Here is a 19,787-nt window from a genome sequence, read left to right on the forward strand (position 1 = left end):
TTCCTCTAAATACAGGCACAATTTGTGTTCATTGGGGAGAAACACTCATGAAATGGAAACAAGTCACCCCTGACTGCACACAGGGCTATCCCTTTCATGCTGTGGTCCAGGTGTAGAGCTTTCTCAGCTGCTTACATACTGCTGTCTTTTGTAACCAAGTGTCTTAAGACGGCCTGTCCCTAAAGCTTAGCTGGCTTTTGGAAACCTGCACCCCACACTAGATACTACCTTGACCCAAGCGGAGCTCTGGGCCTGCCTCAACTTGAGGAGGTGCCAAGCTTTACCCCAAGCCCACAGGAGGCCTGCCCCCTTGAATGGAGCCAGGAGTGCAAGGGAAAGGGGGGGGTGAGCACTTGGGTGAAAGGACACTGGCCAGTATGTAAACTAGAGCAAGATTCTTCCTGACAGCCTAACCACACCCAGAGAAAAGGCCCCTTTCCTTGCTACCTGTCTTCTGAGTCTGTCTACAAAGCTATACCAGGACTTTGTGCTTCATATTCTGCTACCATGGCCATATTGAACATCCCAAAAAGAGAAACACTCCCCTGCCCAAAAAACAGCCAGGCCCATTGGTTATCAGACAGATGGTCTTTTATTGAAATATTCTCTCTTGTTGCTTCTTAACTCTGTGGAAAAGGGAGGAAAATTCACAATCACAATGGGGAACACACATTACAAACAATTTTCACCCTTTAAGGATGCCCCAATAAGACACCAGAGGCAACCAGAGTCCCGCTGCCCCCACTCTAACAAGGGGAATCACGCAAAGTCACTTACAGCTGGGCATTCCACCACACCACTGTTGATGTCGTCAATGATGTCATGAGGATGGCGCCCGTCCACATTGCAGCCCACAGACTGTGCAGTACCCAGGATCTCTTTAATAGTTCCTATATTAAAAACAATAGTGGCCTCAGCAGAGATCTCAGTTCCTTGCAACTCTTAGATTGAGGGGCAAAGGGAAAAAAACATGGCTCCATGGGCTTCCGTGATGCTCAACTAAAAAATGTGCATCCTGCTGGATGGTGCCAGTACACACCTTTAATCCCAGCACTTGGGGGGCAGGCAGAGTTCAAGGCCAGTCTGGTTACAGAGCTAATTCCAGGACAGCCAGGGATACAGAGAAACCCTGTCTCAGAAAAGTTCATCCCAATTTTGGGCCTTCAACAGCCGTTTAGTGAAAATAACATGCTCTTACCAGAAAGTTCTCTGGCTAAAGACCGGTGTCGCATCTGCCGGGCAATGTTGACGATCTCGTCGAAAGTGATGTTTCCACTGTGTTTAACTGCAAGAAAGAAAACACAAGGATGGTTTTGCTTTTTAAAAGCTTTAGTTCAATCTGAGCCAAGACCCCATGATTTCGTTTTCCCTATTTCTGGGCTGTCCCCAAGCTTTCGGCACAGAGTCATCCACATGAAGGACAACCCTGTTTCCTAAGCTGGGTTTTCTGTCAGCTCACCACTGGATTGCACCAGCCAACAATGCTGGTCAGGTGCAGTGGCGGGTGGCTAGGGCAGAACCCAGAACCAAGTCCTCCCCAGCAGCCGACACTAGGGTTATTTCTGTACCCAGAGGACGAGGCAGGGGACAAATGGCCTCAAGTGAGCCCATCCTGACCCAAGGATCATTAGAGGGAACTAAATGCCAAGCAGCAAACACTGGAGAGTTTGGAACCCCGGAGTGCAAATCAACTCACTGTTCTTCTGCTTCTTTCTGTCTCTTGGTGGCTCCTTGAGTGCTTTGATGATCAGGGCAGAGGCAGAGGGCACCACCTCAATCTGCAGGAAATTAAGTTAATGAGCACAGTGCAGGAATCCTCCAACACCAGCACTGCCACCAAAACATGCTAACGGGGCCAGCAAGATAGCTCAGTGGGAAACAGTATTTCTTGCTGGGCCTGACCACTTGAGTTTAATCCCTAGGCCCCACACGTGAAACCCTGCACCCTGGCTCCCACCTTCCAGAACAGCGAGATCCCATGACTGTCCAAGGCCTGCCACCCCCGCCCTCCCGACACCCAGCAAAGCAAATACCTGGGCCTGTCTGTTCTGGATGGTCAGCTTCACTGTGATCCTCAGGCCTTTCCAGTCTCCGGTTGCCTTGGCAATGTCGTCACCAACTTTTTTTGGAGACTGTGGAAATAATGGCAATAAAATAATTACCACGTGCTCAAAGTTGAAGGCATAGCTTTCCTTATCACTCCAAAGCTCGTTTACTAAGCCAGCTCCGCCCCAAGGGCGCTGCAGCAAACGCCTTCAGCCGCAGTGGGTCACCTAGAGCTTCGCTGCTGGGTTCCCATGTTACCAGGCGGGTGCGACCTTAAAGGCGCACAGGCTGGCCACAGGGATTTTACTAGCCACTCACTGACTCCACTGCTCCACCTAGGACCAAGGTAAGAACACTACTTCCTGTCCACCAGGCACATGGTGCTGTGTGAGCTTCCTCAGCCAAGCCCGATGACTGCCTCAACTGTGCCGTGGCACATAAACACTTATCTCAACTTTCCTTTCTAAGTGTTAAGAACAAGTCAAAACGGGGCTGCAGAGGACCCGGGTTCGAGTCCCAGCACTCTCCCGGTAGCTGGCCCACATCAGGCACGTGGTGCCTTGACCTCCACAGGCACACACACACAATCACGCAGTCCGCTCTCGCGGTAAGTATACACACACACACGCACACACACACAGCTCTCGGCAGCGCCCACTTACCAGACCCAGGGGGCCGATCTTGGGGGCCAAGGCGGACGTGGCGCCGACCTCACCTCCGGTGCACCTCAAGTACACTGAGAAAAAGCACAATTAGACCTCCTGCGGAGCGCGCCGGGTCGCCCTGGGCTCGGGCCGCAGACCTCCGGGGCCAGGCCTTACCCTCAGGCGCACAGGCTGCAGGGGCGTCGGTACTCCCTCCCCATCTACACTCGAGGCCGAGGCCCGCGGCAGACCCGCCAGGCCCGGAGCCAGGCCCCGGGACGGCGCGCGCCGGGGAGGGCTCCCCCCGCAGCCCGGCCGCGGCCAGGGCACGCACCGACTTTGATCTCGTTGGGGTCGAACTTGGGCGGCATGGTGGAGGCGGCTGGTGTCGGATGAACCCGGATTCGGGACGACCGAAGAGCGTTGCACCGTAGCCTCCTCCGAGCCGAAAGCCGAAAAGGCGGCCGCCGCCCCGCCCACGCCGGATATAGGCAGGAAAGCTCGGCTCTCGCGATAACCGCCGGCTCCGCCCCATGTCGGGGCGACTCCCTCTCCGCCCTGTTTTTTGTGGGCAGGCGTTTGCGGCAGAGAACTGGAGAGCCGGGTTCGTGGGTGAGCCAGGGGTTCGGAAGGGGTGGACGTTCGGAGCACCTTTCCCGGGCACAGTCAGAGTAGAAGGGCTGCCCCAGAGGCCCTGGCTTCTGATGTAGTCCACCTTCCTTACAAGGGTGACTCTGGAGTCGCAGGACCCCGCCCCGCCCCTAAGGAATCCGCACCAGGCTTGCGGGACCCCAGTGCCAATGCTGCCCTAGTACCCTCCTTACCCATTGCTGTGTGTGCATGTTAGTTATACGAGCAAACTATTCCGGTCTAAATCACGATTCTTAATTCTGCAGTGCCTTGGTTTCTAGAGTCGCAAGACTTTGTCATCCTGAGCTGCATGATTTTATGAGATTCAGAGTTTCGGTCCTAACTTCCTATGTTGGAAGGAGACCGGACTCCAGCCGGCCTTCCTGGTGCCTATGGTCTGCATATATGACCAAGCCTTCAGCGTGACTGGCCTACCTTGAGGTCCACCCCAAAATCGGAACATCAGTGAAGGACCTTTCCGTCCACAAAGCCAGGTCAGCCACTGTCCAGCTCTGCCAGGGAAGGATGGGTGTGGTCTCCCAACCAAGCTACACCGTCAGGGAGGTTCCAACCAGATCTGAAAGAGCCGGTGTTGAGAATGACTAGGGAAGAGGACTTGGGGTGGAGGGTGGGAGATAGTCATTGAGTAGGATTTCCCTTGGAGGATAGGGAGGGGGAGAGCTAGTCAGTAGCAAGCAGAAGGTAAGTCATCCATAAGGGATGGAGGAGGGCTGTTTTACATCATTCTTGAGGAGTGCCAGCAGGTGAGTGAGGAAAGAGCTGGCTCTGCAGACCTGACCACCTCCCCTGACAGCCCACAGCCAGGAATGGAGATCTGAAATCTCTAAGGACGCAGGGTGTGTCTTCAACGGCCAGACTCCTCTAGCCCTTTCTCCTGGCACCTGTAATACTTCCTGAATCTATTTGTCATAATGCACATATGTGGTGCACTCTGTGTCAGATTCTGTGGCACAGACCTGACATGCATGCATCACTGAGTCCCACAGAACCCACTGTTGGCAACATTACTCCATGTCACATTTGAGGAAATAGGCTCTGTGTGGTGACCCCCAGTGACACAGCTGATGTCTTGGATGTCAAAGCCTATGATGTGAGCTGCACACTCATTCAGCACTGGAAGTTCCAGATTCTGAGCCGGCTGTGGGCACCCAGCTCCTGAGTTCAGGACAGAGTGGTTAACTTTGCTGAACTGTGAAATCCAGGGGGCTTCGCAGACCGCACAGCATCAGGGTTTGACCAGCAAGCATCCCGGGCTGGTTTTTCTGTAATCCAGGTCGTGTAGCCTTATCACTGAACTTAGTAATCACCATATTCCCCGCAGGAATCCACACCAGGACTGTCCCCGCAGGGCAGTCGTGACAATCAAGTGAATGCTAGCTTCGAGGGTGGGAAGGTACCTGAAGGCTGCGTTTTCATTTTTATTTAACTCATGCATCTCTTTAGTCTTGGCATGGTTGAATTTCCCCTGAGTCGTGGCTACTTCCAGTTTGGATTTGCTGGGGCCACTCTGACAGTTTCATCAGCTGAGTCTGTCAAGGGTTCCAGAGAACATCCTTGGAAGGCACCTGGGGGACTCCTCCCTAAGGTGGAGAAAATGGCTCAGCACTGGGAGGTGATGTCAGCGCCTCCCAGAGGGTCAATGGCAAAAGAGCCAAAACCCAGGGCACCTGGCCTGTGTTTATGTTCTTTCCACCATAGTCTGTGTTTATGGCTTCGTCAACAAAGCAAAATGTTGAGCGCTACCGTGTGGGCTCAGGGCCCAGCTGAATGGGGCAGACAGCCCCGCCCGCAGGGCACTCCCACCAGCTGCCCAGCTGCCTGCATCTCTGAGCTGCCCGGCTGCAGTGTCTGTCAGATGCGGTGCAAGTTCCCAGGTGTGACTTCCCTCTCGTGCCTCCAGTGTCCAGAACTCACACAGGAGGATGCCCCTCTTCTTTCGGAAGCGGAAACCCAGTGAGGAGGCTCGGAAACGCCTGGAGTACCAGATGTGTCTGGTAAGGCGGGAGTATTGTCTCTCCCTCCTCTGCCCCCTAAAATGTCGCCGGGTGCTTGCTCCTTCCCTCTGCCTTCCCACCCTGGGAGTGCCCTTCCTCACAGGCTGAGTGTGTGTGGTTTCTTTCCCTGCTGGACCTCAAACAGTCACTGGGCCACCTGCCAAAGGGACCAGTAAACGCTGGCTATGGCTTGGCTGTAGCTTGGCTGTGGTCCCTTCCAGCTCCTTCCGCCTGAATCTCCTTTCTTATTTTCTCCATTCCACAAGTGTGTTTTGCCTGAGTATTTTTTTTGGGGGGGTGGGGGGAACTGGGCACGGTTCCCAAAATACATGGCTCACACCTGTAATCCCAGCATTTAGGAGTCTGAGGCAAGAAGATTGCCGCAGGTTCAAGGCTAGCAAGAGCTACATAGTCAGTTCCAGGCTGGCCTGAGCCGTGACGTGAAAACCAGCTGTGCTTGCCTTACCGGTAGCAGAGGAGCTGCGTTCTGTATCCAGCACAGCCACGGAGGGCAGATAAAAGAGCAGGAGTTCAGGAAGGCATTGCCGAGAGCAACCAAAAAAAGGGGCTGGAGAGACGGCCCAGCGGTTAAGAGCACTGGCTGCTCTTCCAGAGGACCTGGGTTTAATTCCCAGCACCCACATGGCAGCTTACAACTGTCTGTAACTCCAGATTCCAGGGAATCTGACATCTTCATACAGACATACATGTAGGCAAAACACCAATGCACATAAAATAATAAATAAATCATTAAAAAGTGTTTTTTTTTTTTTTAAGAACATTCAAGGCTGAAAACAAAGCCAAACTAGTTACCATTGATTTTAAGAGGCTAACACCATAAATATGAAACGCTCACAGAATCAACAGATTTTGTAAACATACAGAAGGATTTTTTTCGGGGATGGGGGTAGGAGTAGCCCTGACTGTCCTGGAACTTGCTCTGTAGCCCAGGCTGGCCTCGAACTCAGAGACCCGCCTGCCTCTGCCTCTAGAGTGCTGGGATTAAAGGTGTGCGCCACACCAGGAAACTTGAAGATTTTTAAAAATCCACTCTCCCTCCCTCCCTCCCTTCCTCCCTCCCTCCCCCACCCTCACCTGTGCTGGAAGCAGGGGGATCAGAAGTTGGAGGTCAGCTTTGTCTACATGATGAATTTGAAGCTACAGGAGACCCTGTTTCAACTTAAAAATGTCTATTTCACCTTAGGCAAAAGAAGCTGGGGCAGATGACATTCTTGACATCTCTAAATGTGAACTCTCCGAGGTAAGGTGAGGGTGTGCAAAGACTGAATTTAACCTGTCCTGCGTCCGTGAGGAAAACAGGTGTAGACTGAGACTTTCAAAGTGCCAGGAGTGAAGGCGGGTGGGTGGACCCACCAGTGAAGCACTTGCCTTCTGAGCATGAGGACATGAGTCCCCTGGGGCTCACTAGCCAACCGTCCCAGCTGAGTCAGTGAGCTCTAAGTTCAGTGAGAGACTCTGAAAAACACTAGGCGGGGAGTGAGACACCCGACGTCAACCTCTCGCCTGCATAGAGTGTGCGCACACAGACGCAGCCAGACCAACATTGCCATCTTGTCCAAAAGAATTGAGATGATCTTATGACCTCAGCATAGTCTCCAGAGTCAGGGCCTAGTTCAGAAATGAGCCAGGTGTAGTGGAGCACACCTTTACTCCCAGCATAAGGAGGCTTATGAGTCTGAGGTCAGCCTGGGCTACATAGTAAACCCTGGAGAAAGGCCGGAAGGGAAATCTGGGGATAAACTCAGTGGTAGAGTTTGTCTAGCATGCAAGACGCCCTGGGTTCAGTCCCCAGAATGGGAAGAAGGGAAAACATTACGGATTCCTGGGGTGCTGGGAGAGAGGGCTGCCCCCTGAAGTTCCTGATACCCCAGAGTAGGTAGGCTAGGGCGGGCTGAGTGCCAGCTGTTTTTCCCCAGCCCGCCCCTGGCTGAGCACTGTTCCCGGGGCAGTGGCTTACACTCCTCAGTCACCTCCCAGCATGCCACTGGGAGGGCAGGGGGGACAGCGGCAAGTGAGGAGGCTCTGACCCTTCTTTGTCTGGTCTTAGATTCCGTTTGGGGCTTTTGCAACGTGCAAAGTTCTGCAGAAAAAGGTGAGCAGAGTCGTTGTTCAGAGAATTGCTAGCTGAGTGTCTGCTTGGGGGAAGCCACACGGGACTTAGAGGCGCCTCACGCGGCCGTCTTCCTTCTCTCTGTCCCTCACCCTTTGGTCTGCAGTAGAGCTTGTCACAATCAGGAGAGCAGGCTCTGGAGTTGGACCGCTCTGGGCCACTCCTGGCCCTGGCTTCACCAGCTTTGTGACTCCGCTTCTTTACACGCTCACGCCTCCGTTTCTTTCATTAACTTTCAGTGTTTCGTGTGTATGGGTATTTTGTTTGCATGTATTTTTACGTCACGTGTGTATGTTGCCTAGGGAGGCCAGAAGCCCATCAGACTCTCTCGAACTGGAGTTATAGCTGGCTGTGAGCCACCGTGTGGGTCCTGGGAATCACACCTGGGTGCTCTGGGGGAGCAGTCAGTGCTCCTAACTGCAGAGCCAGCTCCAGCCCACACACCGTTCTCTTCATCTGTAGAAGGAAGAAGCCATTCCTAGATGTCTCGTGATACTGTGGCAATTAAATGAGTGCTAGAGTCTACCGCCTTGCGGTTATCACCTCCCCCAGTGTCCTTAGAGGAAGGACACTCGGTGCACTCTGGCTGCCCCTCAGAGTTAGAAGGGCCTGAAAGTGTTTCCAGAAGGTCGCTCCAGGCTCTGCACATAGGCGGGTTCGTCCACACCCTTAGATCTGGACACAGAAAGGTAACACGTGTTCCCTGCCAACAGCATAGTTGAGGCGGGAGTTAGTGTCGGGCAAAAATAGCTGTGGTTGACACAGTCTGAGGAGTGGACCGCATGACAGCCTGGGCTAAACACCAATCACCAGGTGGCTTGGTAATTATTGCAGCCCTTGGAGAAGGCCCTTTGTTACTCGTATTTTCCAGGAACAGCTAAGCTCATAATAGCTGCCCCCCTCTCAGAATAGAAGGTAGAATTAGACTCCCAAACTCCCTTTCCCCCCAGGAATCTCGGACCTTGCAGCCCTCTGAGTCAGGCTCAGAAGTGCCCGTGATCGTAACAGCCTCCCCCAGGGTGGGTCTGGTGGATGCATGGAGCACAGCATGGCCGCCCTGTGCCAGGGCCAAGCTGCTTACCTCCCCTCAGCCTCCCCTGCCTGCTGCTCCTCTGGGACCTGACTTTTCTCTCCTCTTTTTCTCACAGGTGTTGATTGTGCATACAAACCATCTCACCTCCCTGCTTCCCAAATCCTGCAGCCTCTTGAGCCTCGCCACCATCAAGGTACTGGGCCCTCTCTAGGCTTTGGGGACTCTGCTCCAGGTGACAGCAGTGCCTCCACACCCTCCTTGGGACTTCTGTTAAAATACACCAAATGGTCCTCACAGGATGGTCACTGTGGTGTCTGAACAGCGTGGTTTTCTAAGCACTCCTGTGAGTTGTTGGTAAAGAAAACCAGCCCCAGCACCTACCCACCAAGGGTTCCACTCCAGCTGGTCCTAAACTCAAGCCCAGACAGCAGAAAGGACCGACGTGATGACCCTAACCAGGGGGAGCAGGAGGGGCATCCAGAGAGGTCATTGCATTTGATGCCTCAGTGAGCTGGTGGACTCCCTCCAGGGTACAGGAGAGTCATAATAGAGTGCAGTGTCGGCCCAGGCTGTCCTACACGAGTGTGACCTGGTAGGGTGGGACTGAAGTCCTGCATGCTCTCCCAGTACTCCATCCTTAGCTCCGACAGGTGGGGCGGGAATAGCTCTGCTCCTTGGTGTTCTTTTTTTTAGATGTGGGCTCACTGTGCAGTCCTAGCTGGCCTAACACAGGCTGTGTAGTCCAGTCTTACCCCAGACTCACAGAGATCTGTCTCCCTCTGTCTCGTGAGTCTTGGAATTAAGGGTGTATGCCACCACACGCAGTGCTCAGTGCGTTAAGAGATTGATTTTTATTTCCTGTGTATGATTGTTTGCATCTCTGTATTCCGTGCACCACACGCATGCCTCAGCAAGCCAGAAGAGGGCATCAGGTCTCCTGGAGCTGGAGTTACGGGCTATTGTGAGCTGTCCAGTGTGGGTGTTGGGAACCAAACTTGGGTCCTCTGCAGGAGCCGCTCTTAGCTGAACCTTCTCTCCACCCCTACTCTATGCTTGTTGTTTGCTTTGTGTTTGTTTATTTATTATATGTGCGTGAGCGTGCGTGCGTGCGTGCATGCATTGGGAATCAATATACCCAGGCCCTCACACATACTGATTACTTGCTCTGCCACTGAGTCACACCCCAGCCCATGCATAATTTTTGTATTCAGTGAAAAGAGACCACTTAAGCCAGACGTGATATATCTGCACATATCTGCAATCCTGAGCATTGGCAAAGAGGCTGAGGCAAGAGAATTGACCTAGCCTGGGCTACATTGTAAGAGCCTGCCTCTAATACCTGGAAGAGAAAGAAACACAAGAATATGAGATGCAGAGCTGATGGAGCTGCATGTGCAGGCACACACCTCTAGTCCAGCAGATGCAGGCAGAGCTCTGTAAGTTCAAGGCCAGCCAGGACTGCATAGTGTGAGACCTTGTCTCAAAAAAAAAAAAAAAAAAGTTGGGCATGGTGGTGCACACCTTCAGTCCCAGCACTCAGGAGGCAAAGGCAGGTTGGTATCTGTAGGCCAGACTGGTCTGCGGAGTGAGTTCCTGGACAGCCAGGACTATGTAGAGAAACACTCCCCAAAAAATAAAACTAAAAGACAGAAAAGACCACGCGACGGCATGCTGACCAGTGGGCATGAAGAAGATGCTGTGGTGTGTGAGTCCTGCAGGAAGATCAAAGGATCGCTGCAGGATGAAAGCAGCCTTGCAGGCAGCAGAGAGGATCAGCCGTGCAGAAGCTGATTTCTTGACAGTCACACAAAAGTTGTTTTTAGAATAAAACAAGGTCCTTAGACCAAAATCCAGATCTAATCTCCATTTCTGGAAAGAACACCTCACCCTTCCATTTTCTGTTCTGAGTGTGCGCTGTCTGCAGTACTTCATAATGAAAGACGTTCCAGGTGTGCCAGGGCCGTCACGTGACCCTGTCATGAAAGGCTGTGAAGGTCCTTCAGAGAAACAGCTCTGTAGATGTCAGAAAACAACCACTGTTTTCTACATTGATTTCTTCAAGGTCTAGGTACTTGTAGAAAACAGCTGGTTCATTCTGTTGTTTACTCTGGACACAGTGACTCTGTTAGATTTCCTACTACAGGTTGCCGTGTTATTACGGGGTATGGGGTGGCCTTATCATCTCCCAGCTGCTCTCTGGGCCTGACCGACGTGTTTGTTCTGTAGGTTCTGGATCTCCATGACAACCAGATGACAGCCCTTCCTGAAGACATGGGGCAGCTGACAGTCCTGCAGGTGAGGCCCTGGGAGTCACCACTCGACCAGGACTTGGCTTGTACTTCATGGTATTTCATGGCTTCACAGCTCTAACTCCTCCCCACAAAAAGCCCAACACCCAGTGGGTCCCCACCTTAAAGAGATTCCACGGACTGTAGAGATGCCTCAGCTGCTCTTGAGAAGGACCCTGGTTAGGTTCCCAGCACCTACATGACAGCTCACAACTTTCTGTAACTCCAGTTTCAAGGGACTTGATGTGCTCCTCTGGCCTCCACCGGTGCTGCATACAGGTGGTGCATAAGTTTTAGTACATCATTTTAAAAGGACAAATTCTGTACTCTCCTGATGCTTTGTCTGTAGCTGCCCTGCACTGGCTGAGTGCTTTATTTGGGGCTAGCCTGAGCTCTGCCTCCCCACCGTTGCTTCATGCAATTCCTGGGCATTCTGCAGTGTGTACAGATGATAAAACCTCAAGTGGGGGTGTGTCCGGGGGCCTGGCCTGGCTCTTCTAGACACACGACCTCTGTAAGTCTCAGTGTTCTCATCTCTTAGATGTGACCATAACAATCTCTACCTCCCTGTCAGGGCTGTAGGAAGAGATCAAGGCAGGTATATTCGGTGCCTGGATGACGGCAGGGCTGAGCACGCAGACACAGTTGTCCTGTGGGCTTCTTGCATGATCGTTTTCTTCCTTAGGTACTGAACGTGGAAAAGAACCAACTGACTCATCTCCCACGCTCTATTGGGAACCTGCTGCAGCTCCAGACCCTCAATGTGAAAGGTGGGGCCACAAAGCCCAGTCCATGTCAGCAGCTCCAGGGTCAGGCCAGCTTGTCCTTCCAGCCTCCACAGGGGGCTCTCCTTGGGAGCCACCGAGTGTGAGGGTGATGCCATAAGCCAGATTGACCTCCAGCTAGCCAGCCTGTCTCTGGTCATGAAGCAGAGGTAGTGTGTCTAGAGAGCCCTGACCCCCAGAATCAGAGACTTGTGGGGCCGAAGGCAGAGCGTAGCAAGTGGTAAGCTGAGCGACGGGAAGAGGGTGGCCTAATGGGCAAGACGGAAGGAAGTGTCCTGCAGTGCCAGGGTGGCTTGGGGCACTCCATGAGAAATGCTGGCCTCGTGCATGTGACTGGCCTGGTTAGTCCCTGAGGCAGGCTCAGAGCTGTGGCCTGCTCGGGACCCCCTCCCCTGCAGTGAGGTAGTGATTAGCCAAGATACCAGCATAGTATCTTCATCCTCCAAAGAGGACTTGCCTCACTGTGGCCAGGCTCTTCATCTCACTCTTGCGGCCCCTCAGCCGAGGCTCAGCTCATCGAGTGACTGATGGGAAAGTAGTGGTGTTGTTACCGAGGAGAAGCCGTACAGGGAGGGAAGGCCAGGTGGCCTAAGTTGCTCAGCTTAGTAGACAGAGCCTCCCGGCCCCACATCCCACACCCTCGGGTGTCAGGAGGTGGCAGCAGGCTTTGGGGTACCGAGTTTGCCGCCTGGGTCCCTGCAGACAACAAGCTGAAGGAGCTTCCTGACACACTGGGAGAGCTGCGAAGCCTGCGTACCCTGGACATCAGTGGAAACGAGGTTCGGAGACTGCCTCAGATCCTGGCTCATGTGCGGACCCTGGAGGTAAGGGGCGTTCTCTCCAGTGCTCACAGAGACTGACGTGTGACCGCTTGTCATGTTGTAACTTTGCTGCCGTCGTGGAAGTGGGAGGGCGGACGTCCAAAGTGACGGAGGACAGTTGAATCCAGAAGGTCCTCACTCTGTGGCCTTGAAGCCAGACTTTGAAGAGCAATGAGATTTGGGACATAGCCATGGAAATGGGGGCGTCCAGTAGGGAGAACAGGACACAGACGTAAGCAAGATGGAATGAGCTGTGGACAGAAAATAACAAGGCCAGAAACTTCTGTGCCTGGAGCCTGGGAAGCTGGGAATAGAGCAGGAGCGATGTGGAGAGCTGGGCTTCAGTGTGGAAACCACATCTCATCAGAGCATGTGGGTGAGCGTCCTGGGACCCCACGTGAGTCACCTCAGGGTGAAGCTCCTCACACCAAAGGGGTTTGTGTCCTCACAGTGTGGTGAGAGTCCAAGACCCCACTGCTGACAGACAGGGTTGGTTCCTTTAAGGCCCCCCCTGCGGGTGGCCTGTCCTCCCCGAGCCCTGGACGTCTGTGTCACATCTCCTTTCTGAGAGGACACCGGTCAGATTGGACTAGGGTCCGACCTGGCTCTAAATGTAGTCACATTCTGGAGTCCAGGGGTTAGGACTCAGGGTATAAAGTGGGGACACAGCTCAGCCCACCACAGGAGCCAGCACCAGGTGGCCCGCCAGGGGCAGTGGGCTCTTGGTCATGACGGGGTGGCTTGTTGCTGCTCTAGCACTTTGTGCAGCTGAGGATGGCCTTGAACTTTCGATCCTCCTGCTTCCACCTGCTGAGACTACAGATGTGCCCGGGCCTTTTCTCAGGGTGAGGGCACAGGCATTGTCTACAAGGCCATATTGTGTGCCGACTCCATTCCAAGCTGTCCAAAGTGACTAAGGATGTCAAGGCCCAGCACAGCTAAGAGATGGTGCTGGGGTTTAAAGCCAGGCTGAGTGTCTCAAGAGACAGGCTCCCCCTGCAGGGAACAGAAATGCTGTCATCTGTTCGGCCACCAAGCTGATGTGCAGTTCCTCCAGCCCAGGTGACCTTAACTAATTAAAATCGCAATGAAGGGTGCTGTGATCGTCTCTCCCCCCCCCTTGATCCTGACACTCGGGAGGCAGAAGCAGGAGAATCACAGGTTCCCATGCAGCCTGGACCACAAGATCTTGTCTCAAGAAACCATTGGAGCTGGGGCGACGACTCACTGGGGAAGTGCTGGCACAGGACCTGAACCCGGGGCCTCAGAGCCAGGCACCTCCAGTCCTAGCCCTGGGTGCAGAGACAGCAGGTCCCTGGGCCTTGCCAGCCAGCTAACCTAGCCAGTTTACCCAGTTCAGGCCAGTGAGAGATGATCTCAAAAACAGTCAGTGGTTCCTAATGAACACCACTCAGGGTTATCCCCTGGCCCTCCACACGTACACACACGCATGTACACCCAGGCATGCACACGCAACTCAAGAAATGTAAATGGCCACATGTGACTTCCAGCCACCGTACTGGGCAGTGTGGCCCAGAGTGCACACTCAAGCCACCACAGTGGTGACTAGTGTCACCAGGTGGGATTAATGCTCTTTAGATCTGGCCTTCGCTGCTCCCTGGGTGCTCCTAGTAGGCAGGGGAGACTGTAAGCACCCAAGTTAGTAACAAAACCAAGTGCCAGGCGGTGAAGTGGTGTACACGGTAAGGGGGTTCTCTGTCCACAGACGCTGAGCCTCGATGCCTTGTCCATGGTCTACCCGCCTCCAGAAGTGTGCGCTGCTGGCGTTGCATCTGTACAGCAGTTCCTTTGCCGAGGTAAAGGCTGGCCACCCTGCTCCTCCCCACACCCTATGGTCATCCCCTGCCACCAGCCTGGGACAGCTGAGACCAGCTGGTGCAGTCTGCCTGGTCAGAGGTCAGGGTCCAGTGAGGGCAACAGGTACAGTGAAGGATCACACAGGGACGTAAACACCCAGGCTGAGCTCAGGAAAGATTAGGGTCAGGCGTCTGCCTTAGGTTAGGGCTGGGGAAGGCTGAGAAAGCAACGTGGCCGACACCTGACTGGGAGCTGGGCCAGGAGAAGAGACCGTTTCTAGCAGAGGAGGCAAGTGCTAAGAGACCTGGAGGAAGGTAGGGAACCCGAGGTTCTGTGGAGAAAGAGCCGGTGTGGCTGGAGTGCTGAAGATCCAGGAGGAAGGGTGGGGCGCGGCCCAGCAGGAGGCCTGGTTTCACAAAGATCACATGGTAAAGTGAGAAGTAACTGGAGTAAGGACTACAAGCTAGGCAGGCCCCTGGGGCCGCCTAGGGGACACCCTGGTGGCCTGGGCACCAGGAGGGAGCAACTGTTGTCAGCTGTGGCTCCCGTCACCTGTGGCATCCTCAGCAAGCCTCTGGTCATCTGAATTATTCAGGATGTGGTACAAAGCGAATTGAGGATCTTTTCAATATGCAGCTGATCCCAGATCCAATGGCCTGGAGCTGCAGGAAAAACCAACTCCAGTTCAAGGCCAGGCTATAGCACCTGACTGTCTTCAGAGAGGCTGGGGAAGCAGATGTGCAATTCTGTGCTGGCCTGATAAACACAAAGCCCTAAGTTGGAGCCCCAGTACCACATAATGTGTGTGTGGTAGCACAGACCCATAATCCTAGCACTCCAGAGGTAGAAGCAGATATGTAGTATTATATAATATAAATTATAGCTGGGTATGGTACTGAGTACTTGGAAAGCTGAGGCAGGGAATTCAGCCTGGGTTACATAGTGAGTTCAAAGTTAGCCTGAGCTGTGGAGCAAGACTCTGTCTGTCTCCCTCTCCCACTTTGGATGTTACCGGTATCTGTTTGAGCTGAACACTCAGGCCTACAGCTCAGTTCCCTGACTGGGTGTTTGCCCAGCAACAGGAGAAGCCGGTTGCTCCCTAGCAGTGCGACCCGTAGGAGACTGAACTGTTTCCCACTCACATGTGAGTGCACACAGCATAGCGAACAAACTTCGTACAGCAAGCTGGAGTCTCTGCCAGAGAGAGGAGGTAGGCCTGGCCTGACTTGTAAGGGTGTGTTTGCCTTTACATGGGCTTCAGGCTGTGACAGAGCACTTGTCTAGTACACATGAGGCCCTGGCTTCAGTTCCCAGCTGCTAAAATAAAACAAAGTTTTCTGGGTAGAGTAATATCACCTATAATTTTAACATCTGAGGAAACAGAAGCAGGAAGATCGTGAATTTGAGGCCAGCCTAGGCTACCTACCTAGGCTCTCAATACTAAAGTAATGTTTTAAGATTCTCTAATTTTCATTTAAACAGACATAAAAAATAAAGCAGTAAATTTGCACATGCTGACTACAGAACTCAAATATGACCTGTATTTTCCTCCCTAGGGGTTGAACTGAGGCCCGCACACGGCAAGGGCTCTGCGCTCGTGCATCCCAGTCCTTTCTCTGTTTTCATTTTGAGACAGGGTCTTGCTGAGTTGCTCAGACTGGCCTTGGACTTGCTCTGTAGCCCTGGCAGGCTCAGAACTTGTAGTCACCCTGATCTCTGAGTAGCTGGGATCACAGGCCTACGTCACCAGGCCTGACGCTGAGCAGTACTTCTTAGACAGCAGTGAGACCCAGCCTTGGGAGAGGAGAGTGGACTGAGCCAGCGAGGAGGGAAGAGGAGGGTGAGGGCAGCAGGAGCAAGAAGCCGGGGTGCTTCTGGCCAGCCTGTACCCCATCTCCCATAGAATCAGGACTGGAGTACTACCCCCCTTCTCAGTACCTGCTGCCAGTCCTGGAGCAAGATGGAGCTGAGAACTCCCAGGACAGCCCCGATGGACCCATAAACAGATTCTCCAGGGAGGAGGCTGAATGGCAGGTAAGAGAAGCTGGCAGTGGGGGCGTGGCTGCTCAGCTGTACCTGTGCAGGTATTGAGGGCTGCTGCACAGCCATACCTGAGCAGGTACTGAGGGCTGTGTGGGGCGTTTACCCACCAACCCCACAGCTTCCCAGAGTTTTCTTGAGTGAGAACAGCAGGAAATATTAGATAGAAGGATTTATATTGCGGGGATAAATAGATAGAAAATAAAGGATAGCCCCGAGAGGGCCTGGAACCTTTTCCAACGGGCCCTGACTGTCTCTGCCCCAGGGTATTTGTAGAGACACCAAGGGGTGGAGCAAAAGACCTCCCCTCTCCCCAGCACATCCAAGTGCAGACCATCTCAGACACCTGCACTCAGGCCCGTGACTCTAATCATCCTCTATGAGGACCTGCTGAGTAAAGCCACGAAGAACCTGAAAACAGGCTTCTACAGGTCCCCCTTTCTTAATATTTAAAAAAAGAACTCATTAGTAGCTTACAGCAATTTCCATAGCTGTTATACCTCCCAGTATGGAGTAAAGGATGATAAAGATGGCATTTCTCTTTTGGATTAGGTCCAAGGTGACTACAGCAGTCTTAGCTGCCTCAAGCCCTTTCTAAACCAAAACTTAATGCAATCACAAACTTAAAGAATCCCTTAGCTTCATCATTACCATTAACAGGTTAACAAACATTGCTATACATAGTCACAATTCTCTTAATCTTACAACTCAAAGCAAACTCAACAGAACCATTTGAATTAGCATATATGGTGCTATATATAGTCAACAATTTTCTCAGTCTTACAACTTTAACTCAATCATTTGAATTTTCTTGCTAACAGAACATAGGAAAAACTTCGATGTATTCACATCAAACTTAAATATTTCTTTAACTCCACAAAACTAGGGTGCATTAATACCAATAGGTTAAACATAATTTCTGCAAACATAATTCAACCTCATAACTCCTTTTCTTTATAATTTAACAAAATCTCGAACCTAGTTAGAAAATACCCAAACTTATACAATTCCTAAAAACCCACATTGAAAAGCAATATTCTCAATCTAACCATTAACACTTTGAAAACTTAGCAAAAATTCCAAAAGCGTTTTCTTAATAAAACTCTTTACACTTTAAAAGTAGTCTCTTAGTATACCCCATTTGCATTTCTTTTTTTTTTTTTTAAAGATTTATGTATTTATTATGTATACTGCATGTATGACTGTAGACCAGAAGAGGGCACCAGATCTCATTACAGATGGTTGTGAGCCACCATGTGGGTGCTGGGAATTGAACTCAGGACCTCTGGAAGAGCAGTCAGTGCTCTTAACCTCTGAGCCATCTCTCCAGCCCCCCATTTGCATTTCTTACTAACAAAACATGACATTAATCCACTCAAACGACAATTTAAATTAAATAGACTAAGGAATATTAACTCTCCCTTTTCTTTATAATTTTTAAGCAAAATCTCAAGCCTAGTTAGAAAACCCAAACTTTTCTGTGTAAACAGTTCCATTTGTAACACAAAACTAGTTCCATAAGTAATTCCATTTTTACATAAACCATTCCAAGATCATTACTATAAGTAAACTCAAAATTGTCCCATTGCAATGAAATCTATTGTTCATTTCATTAAGTCCCAAAATTCAAATAAATTCTGGTATGAGCCTTCCAAATATGAAGAAATCCATAACCAAAATCTTTTTGTAGTTTTATCTCATTTTAATTTCAAAAAGTTCAAACAAGAAATAAATTCTGATATCAGACTTTCACTTCAAAATATGAAGAGATGTTTTACAACCAAAACTTTTTGCAGTTAACAATTTTAGTTCAAACAAGCATCTCTGCAACTTTTGTTCTCACAGAGACCTTTTTAGCTACAGTAGTATTCTAAACCGCACCGTTTTTGATGTTAGCTCAGGTTTTTCTGTGTTGCATCGATTTTCCACGGATCTCAGCTGCAGATGCCTTGTTGTCCTGGTTCTGACGTCCGCCATTCTTAGCTTTTTAGCGGCTTCTCGAGCTTTTCAAAACCGCTTAGACTGACTACTTTGCAGTCTACTAGGACACTACCTTCTTTGTCTCAGGTTCTTTCAACCATATACATTAATAGACTCACACTTAACATTTACACTTTTTCACAAACTCACATATAACATATTTTGCCTTACAAAGCATTTAGACTCACATTTAACATTTATACATTTTTACAAACTCACATATAACATATTAACATCTACTTATTTATACTCCTTAAAGAAACTATAGAACTACTTCAGCAAATATATTTCTTATTACTTCTTATATACTTCTTTTACAACTAGCATCTTTACTTACAAGCTTATTACTACATGTCTTAAGACTACCTTAGATACTTCTTGCAAGCTTATATTCTTTGTTTTGTTTTGTTTTGTTTTTGTTTTTTCGAGACAGGGTTTCTCTGTGTAGCTTTGTGCCTTTCCTGGAACTCGCTTTGGAGCCCAGGCTGGCCTTGAACTCACAGAGATCCGCCTGCCTCTGCCTCCCGAGTGCTGGGATTAAAGGCATGCACCGCCGCCGCCCGGCGCAAGCTTATATTCTTAAAGGAACTCTATGGATCTATTTTACAAACTTATATAGGACTACCATTAGCATATATTTAACTTAGCAAACACCTAAAGATTTCTTAACACAGATCTAACAAGACAGAATAATTTCTACAAACACATCTTTTCATCTTTTTCTACTTCTTACTCTTAATTATCATCACTATCTCTATTAGAAAGATTCTCTTAACTAGACAGGAAGTACGTACATCATTTCTAAAGTTTAGAGTTTATAGTCAGCTTTGCTGTACAACACTGGGATTTAGTGAGTGTTGCCTTTATAGAGTTGTGATACTTGTTGCTAGGGGACTGTAACATTGTGGGGACGAAGCCACACTCCAAAGTTGCCAAGTTCTCTCAGCCATTCTGGAACTGGCAGAGATGCACTGTCAGCGGTAAACGGTTTTTAACTAGAGGCTGTACCTTCACCCAAATTCATAATAAAAGCGCTTCAATTCAGACAAAAGTTTCTATTACAGCAGTACTTTTGGTTTGTTCTATCAAAAAACTTCACTTCAGGCTGAGAGTGAAATTACCGTATTTAACTGCTGTAAAGCTCTTCGCCAAATACTGCACAGCTATTAGGTGATATAAAGTATTTTTCTTCTTTTTTTTTTTTTTTTTTTTTTTTTTTTTTTTTTTTTTTGGTTTTTCGAGAGACACGGTTTCTCTGTGTAGCTTTGCGCCTTTCCTGGAGCTCACTTGATAGCCCAGGCTGGCCTCGAACTCACAGAGATCCGCCTGGCTCTGCCTCCCGAGTGCTGGGATTAAAGGCGTGTGCCACCACCGCCCGGCATAAAGTATTTTTCTAAAGGAGCTAGTAAAGCCAAAAGCAGTACAGCTCCGAACTCCATTTCCTCACTGTTTCCATTAACCAGTGACAAAACCTCAGAAACACTAATCGGGCCACTTTCATTCTGGTTCCTTTATAGGAACCTCATTGGAGCTGACCTTCCTTAGTTCCACGCTCC

General features: G+C 50.6%; 2 protein-coding genes and 1 non-coding gene across 5 annotated transcripts in view; 1 reads left to right on the forward strand and 2 right to left on the reverse strand.

The window, feature by feature from the left end:
- Positions 1-569: 569 nt before the first annotated feature.
- Positions 570-3,169, reverse strand: Rpl12 (ribosomal protein L12). The gene is made up of 7 exons (XM_028884758.2): positions 3,025-3,169; positions 2,709-2,782; positions 2,034-2,132; positions 1,697-1,778; positions 1,199-1,285; positions 778-890; positions 570-626 (listed from the first exon to the last, which is right to left on the reverse strand). The coding sequence occupies exons 1-7, from the start codon at positions 3,059-3,061 to the stop codon at positions 621-623; spliced, it is 498 nt and encodes a 165-aa protein (XP_028740591.1). The 5' UTR covers positions 3,062-3,169; the 3' UTR covers positions 570-620.
- LOC114703841 lies at positions 1,379-1,505 on the reverse strand. Its single transcript, XR_003736193.1, has one exon. It is a non-coding gene; the product is annotated as a small nucleolar RNA SNORA65 (small nucleolar RNA).
- A 26-nt stretch (positions 3,170-3,195) lies between the features above and the next one.
- Lrsam1 (leucine rich repeat and sterile alpha motif containing 1) overlaps positions 3,196-19,787 on the forward strand; it is a 49,491-nt gene continuing 32,899 nt past the window's right edge. For 2 of the 3 annotated variants that reach the window (XM_028884755.2, XM_028884757.2), the window contains exons 1-11: positions 3,196-3,302; positions 3,587-3,814; positions 5,242-5,335; positions 6,540-6,596; positions 7,404-7,448; positions 8,615-8,692; positions 10,726-10,794; positions 11,473-11,557; positions 12,275-12,396; positions 14,120-14,210; positions 16,115-16,245. In XM_028884755.2, coding sequence (XP_028740588.1) covers positions 5,264-5,335; positions 6,540-6,596; positions 7,404-7,448; positions 8,615-8,692; positions 10,726-10,794; positions 11,473-11,557; positions 12,275-12,396; positions 14,120-14,210; positions 16,115-16,245 — 750 coding nt within the window. In that variant the 5' untranslated portion in view covers positions 3,196-3,302; positions 3,587-3,814; positions 5,242-5,263. The remainder of the gene's footprint in view (positions 3,303-3,586; positions 3,815-5,241; positions 5,336-6,539; positions 6,597-7,403; positions 7,449-8,614; positions 8,693-10,725; positions 10,795-11,472; positions 11,558-12,274; positions 12,397-14,119; positions 14,211-16,114; positions 16,246-19,787) is intronic. The other variant, XM_028884756.2, reaches the window with a different exon arrangement.

This window comes from Peromyscus leucopus, chromosome 4 (assembly GCF_004664715.2).
Source record: "Peromyscus leucopus breed LL Stock chromosome 4, UCI_PerLeu_2.1, whole genome shotgun sequence".
Classification (NCBI taxonomy): domain Eukaryota; kingdom Metazoa; phylum Chordata; class Mammalia; order Rodentia; family Cricetidae; genus Peromyscus; species Peromyscus leucopus.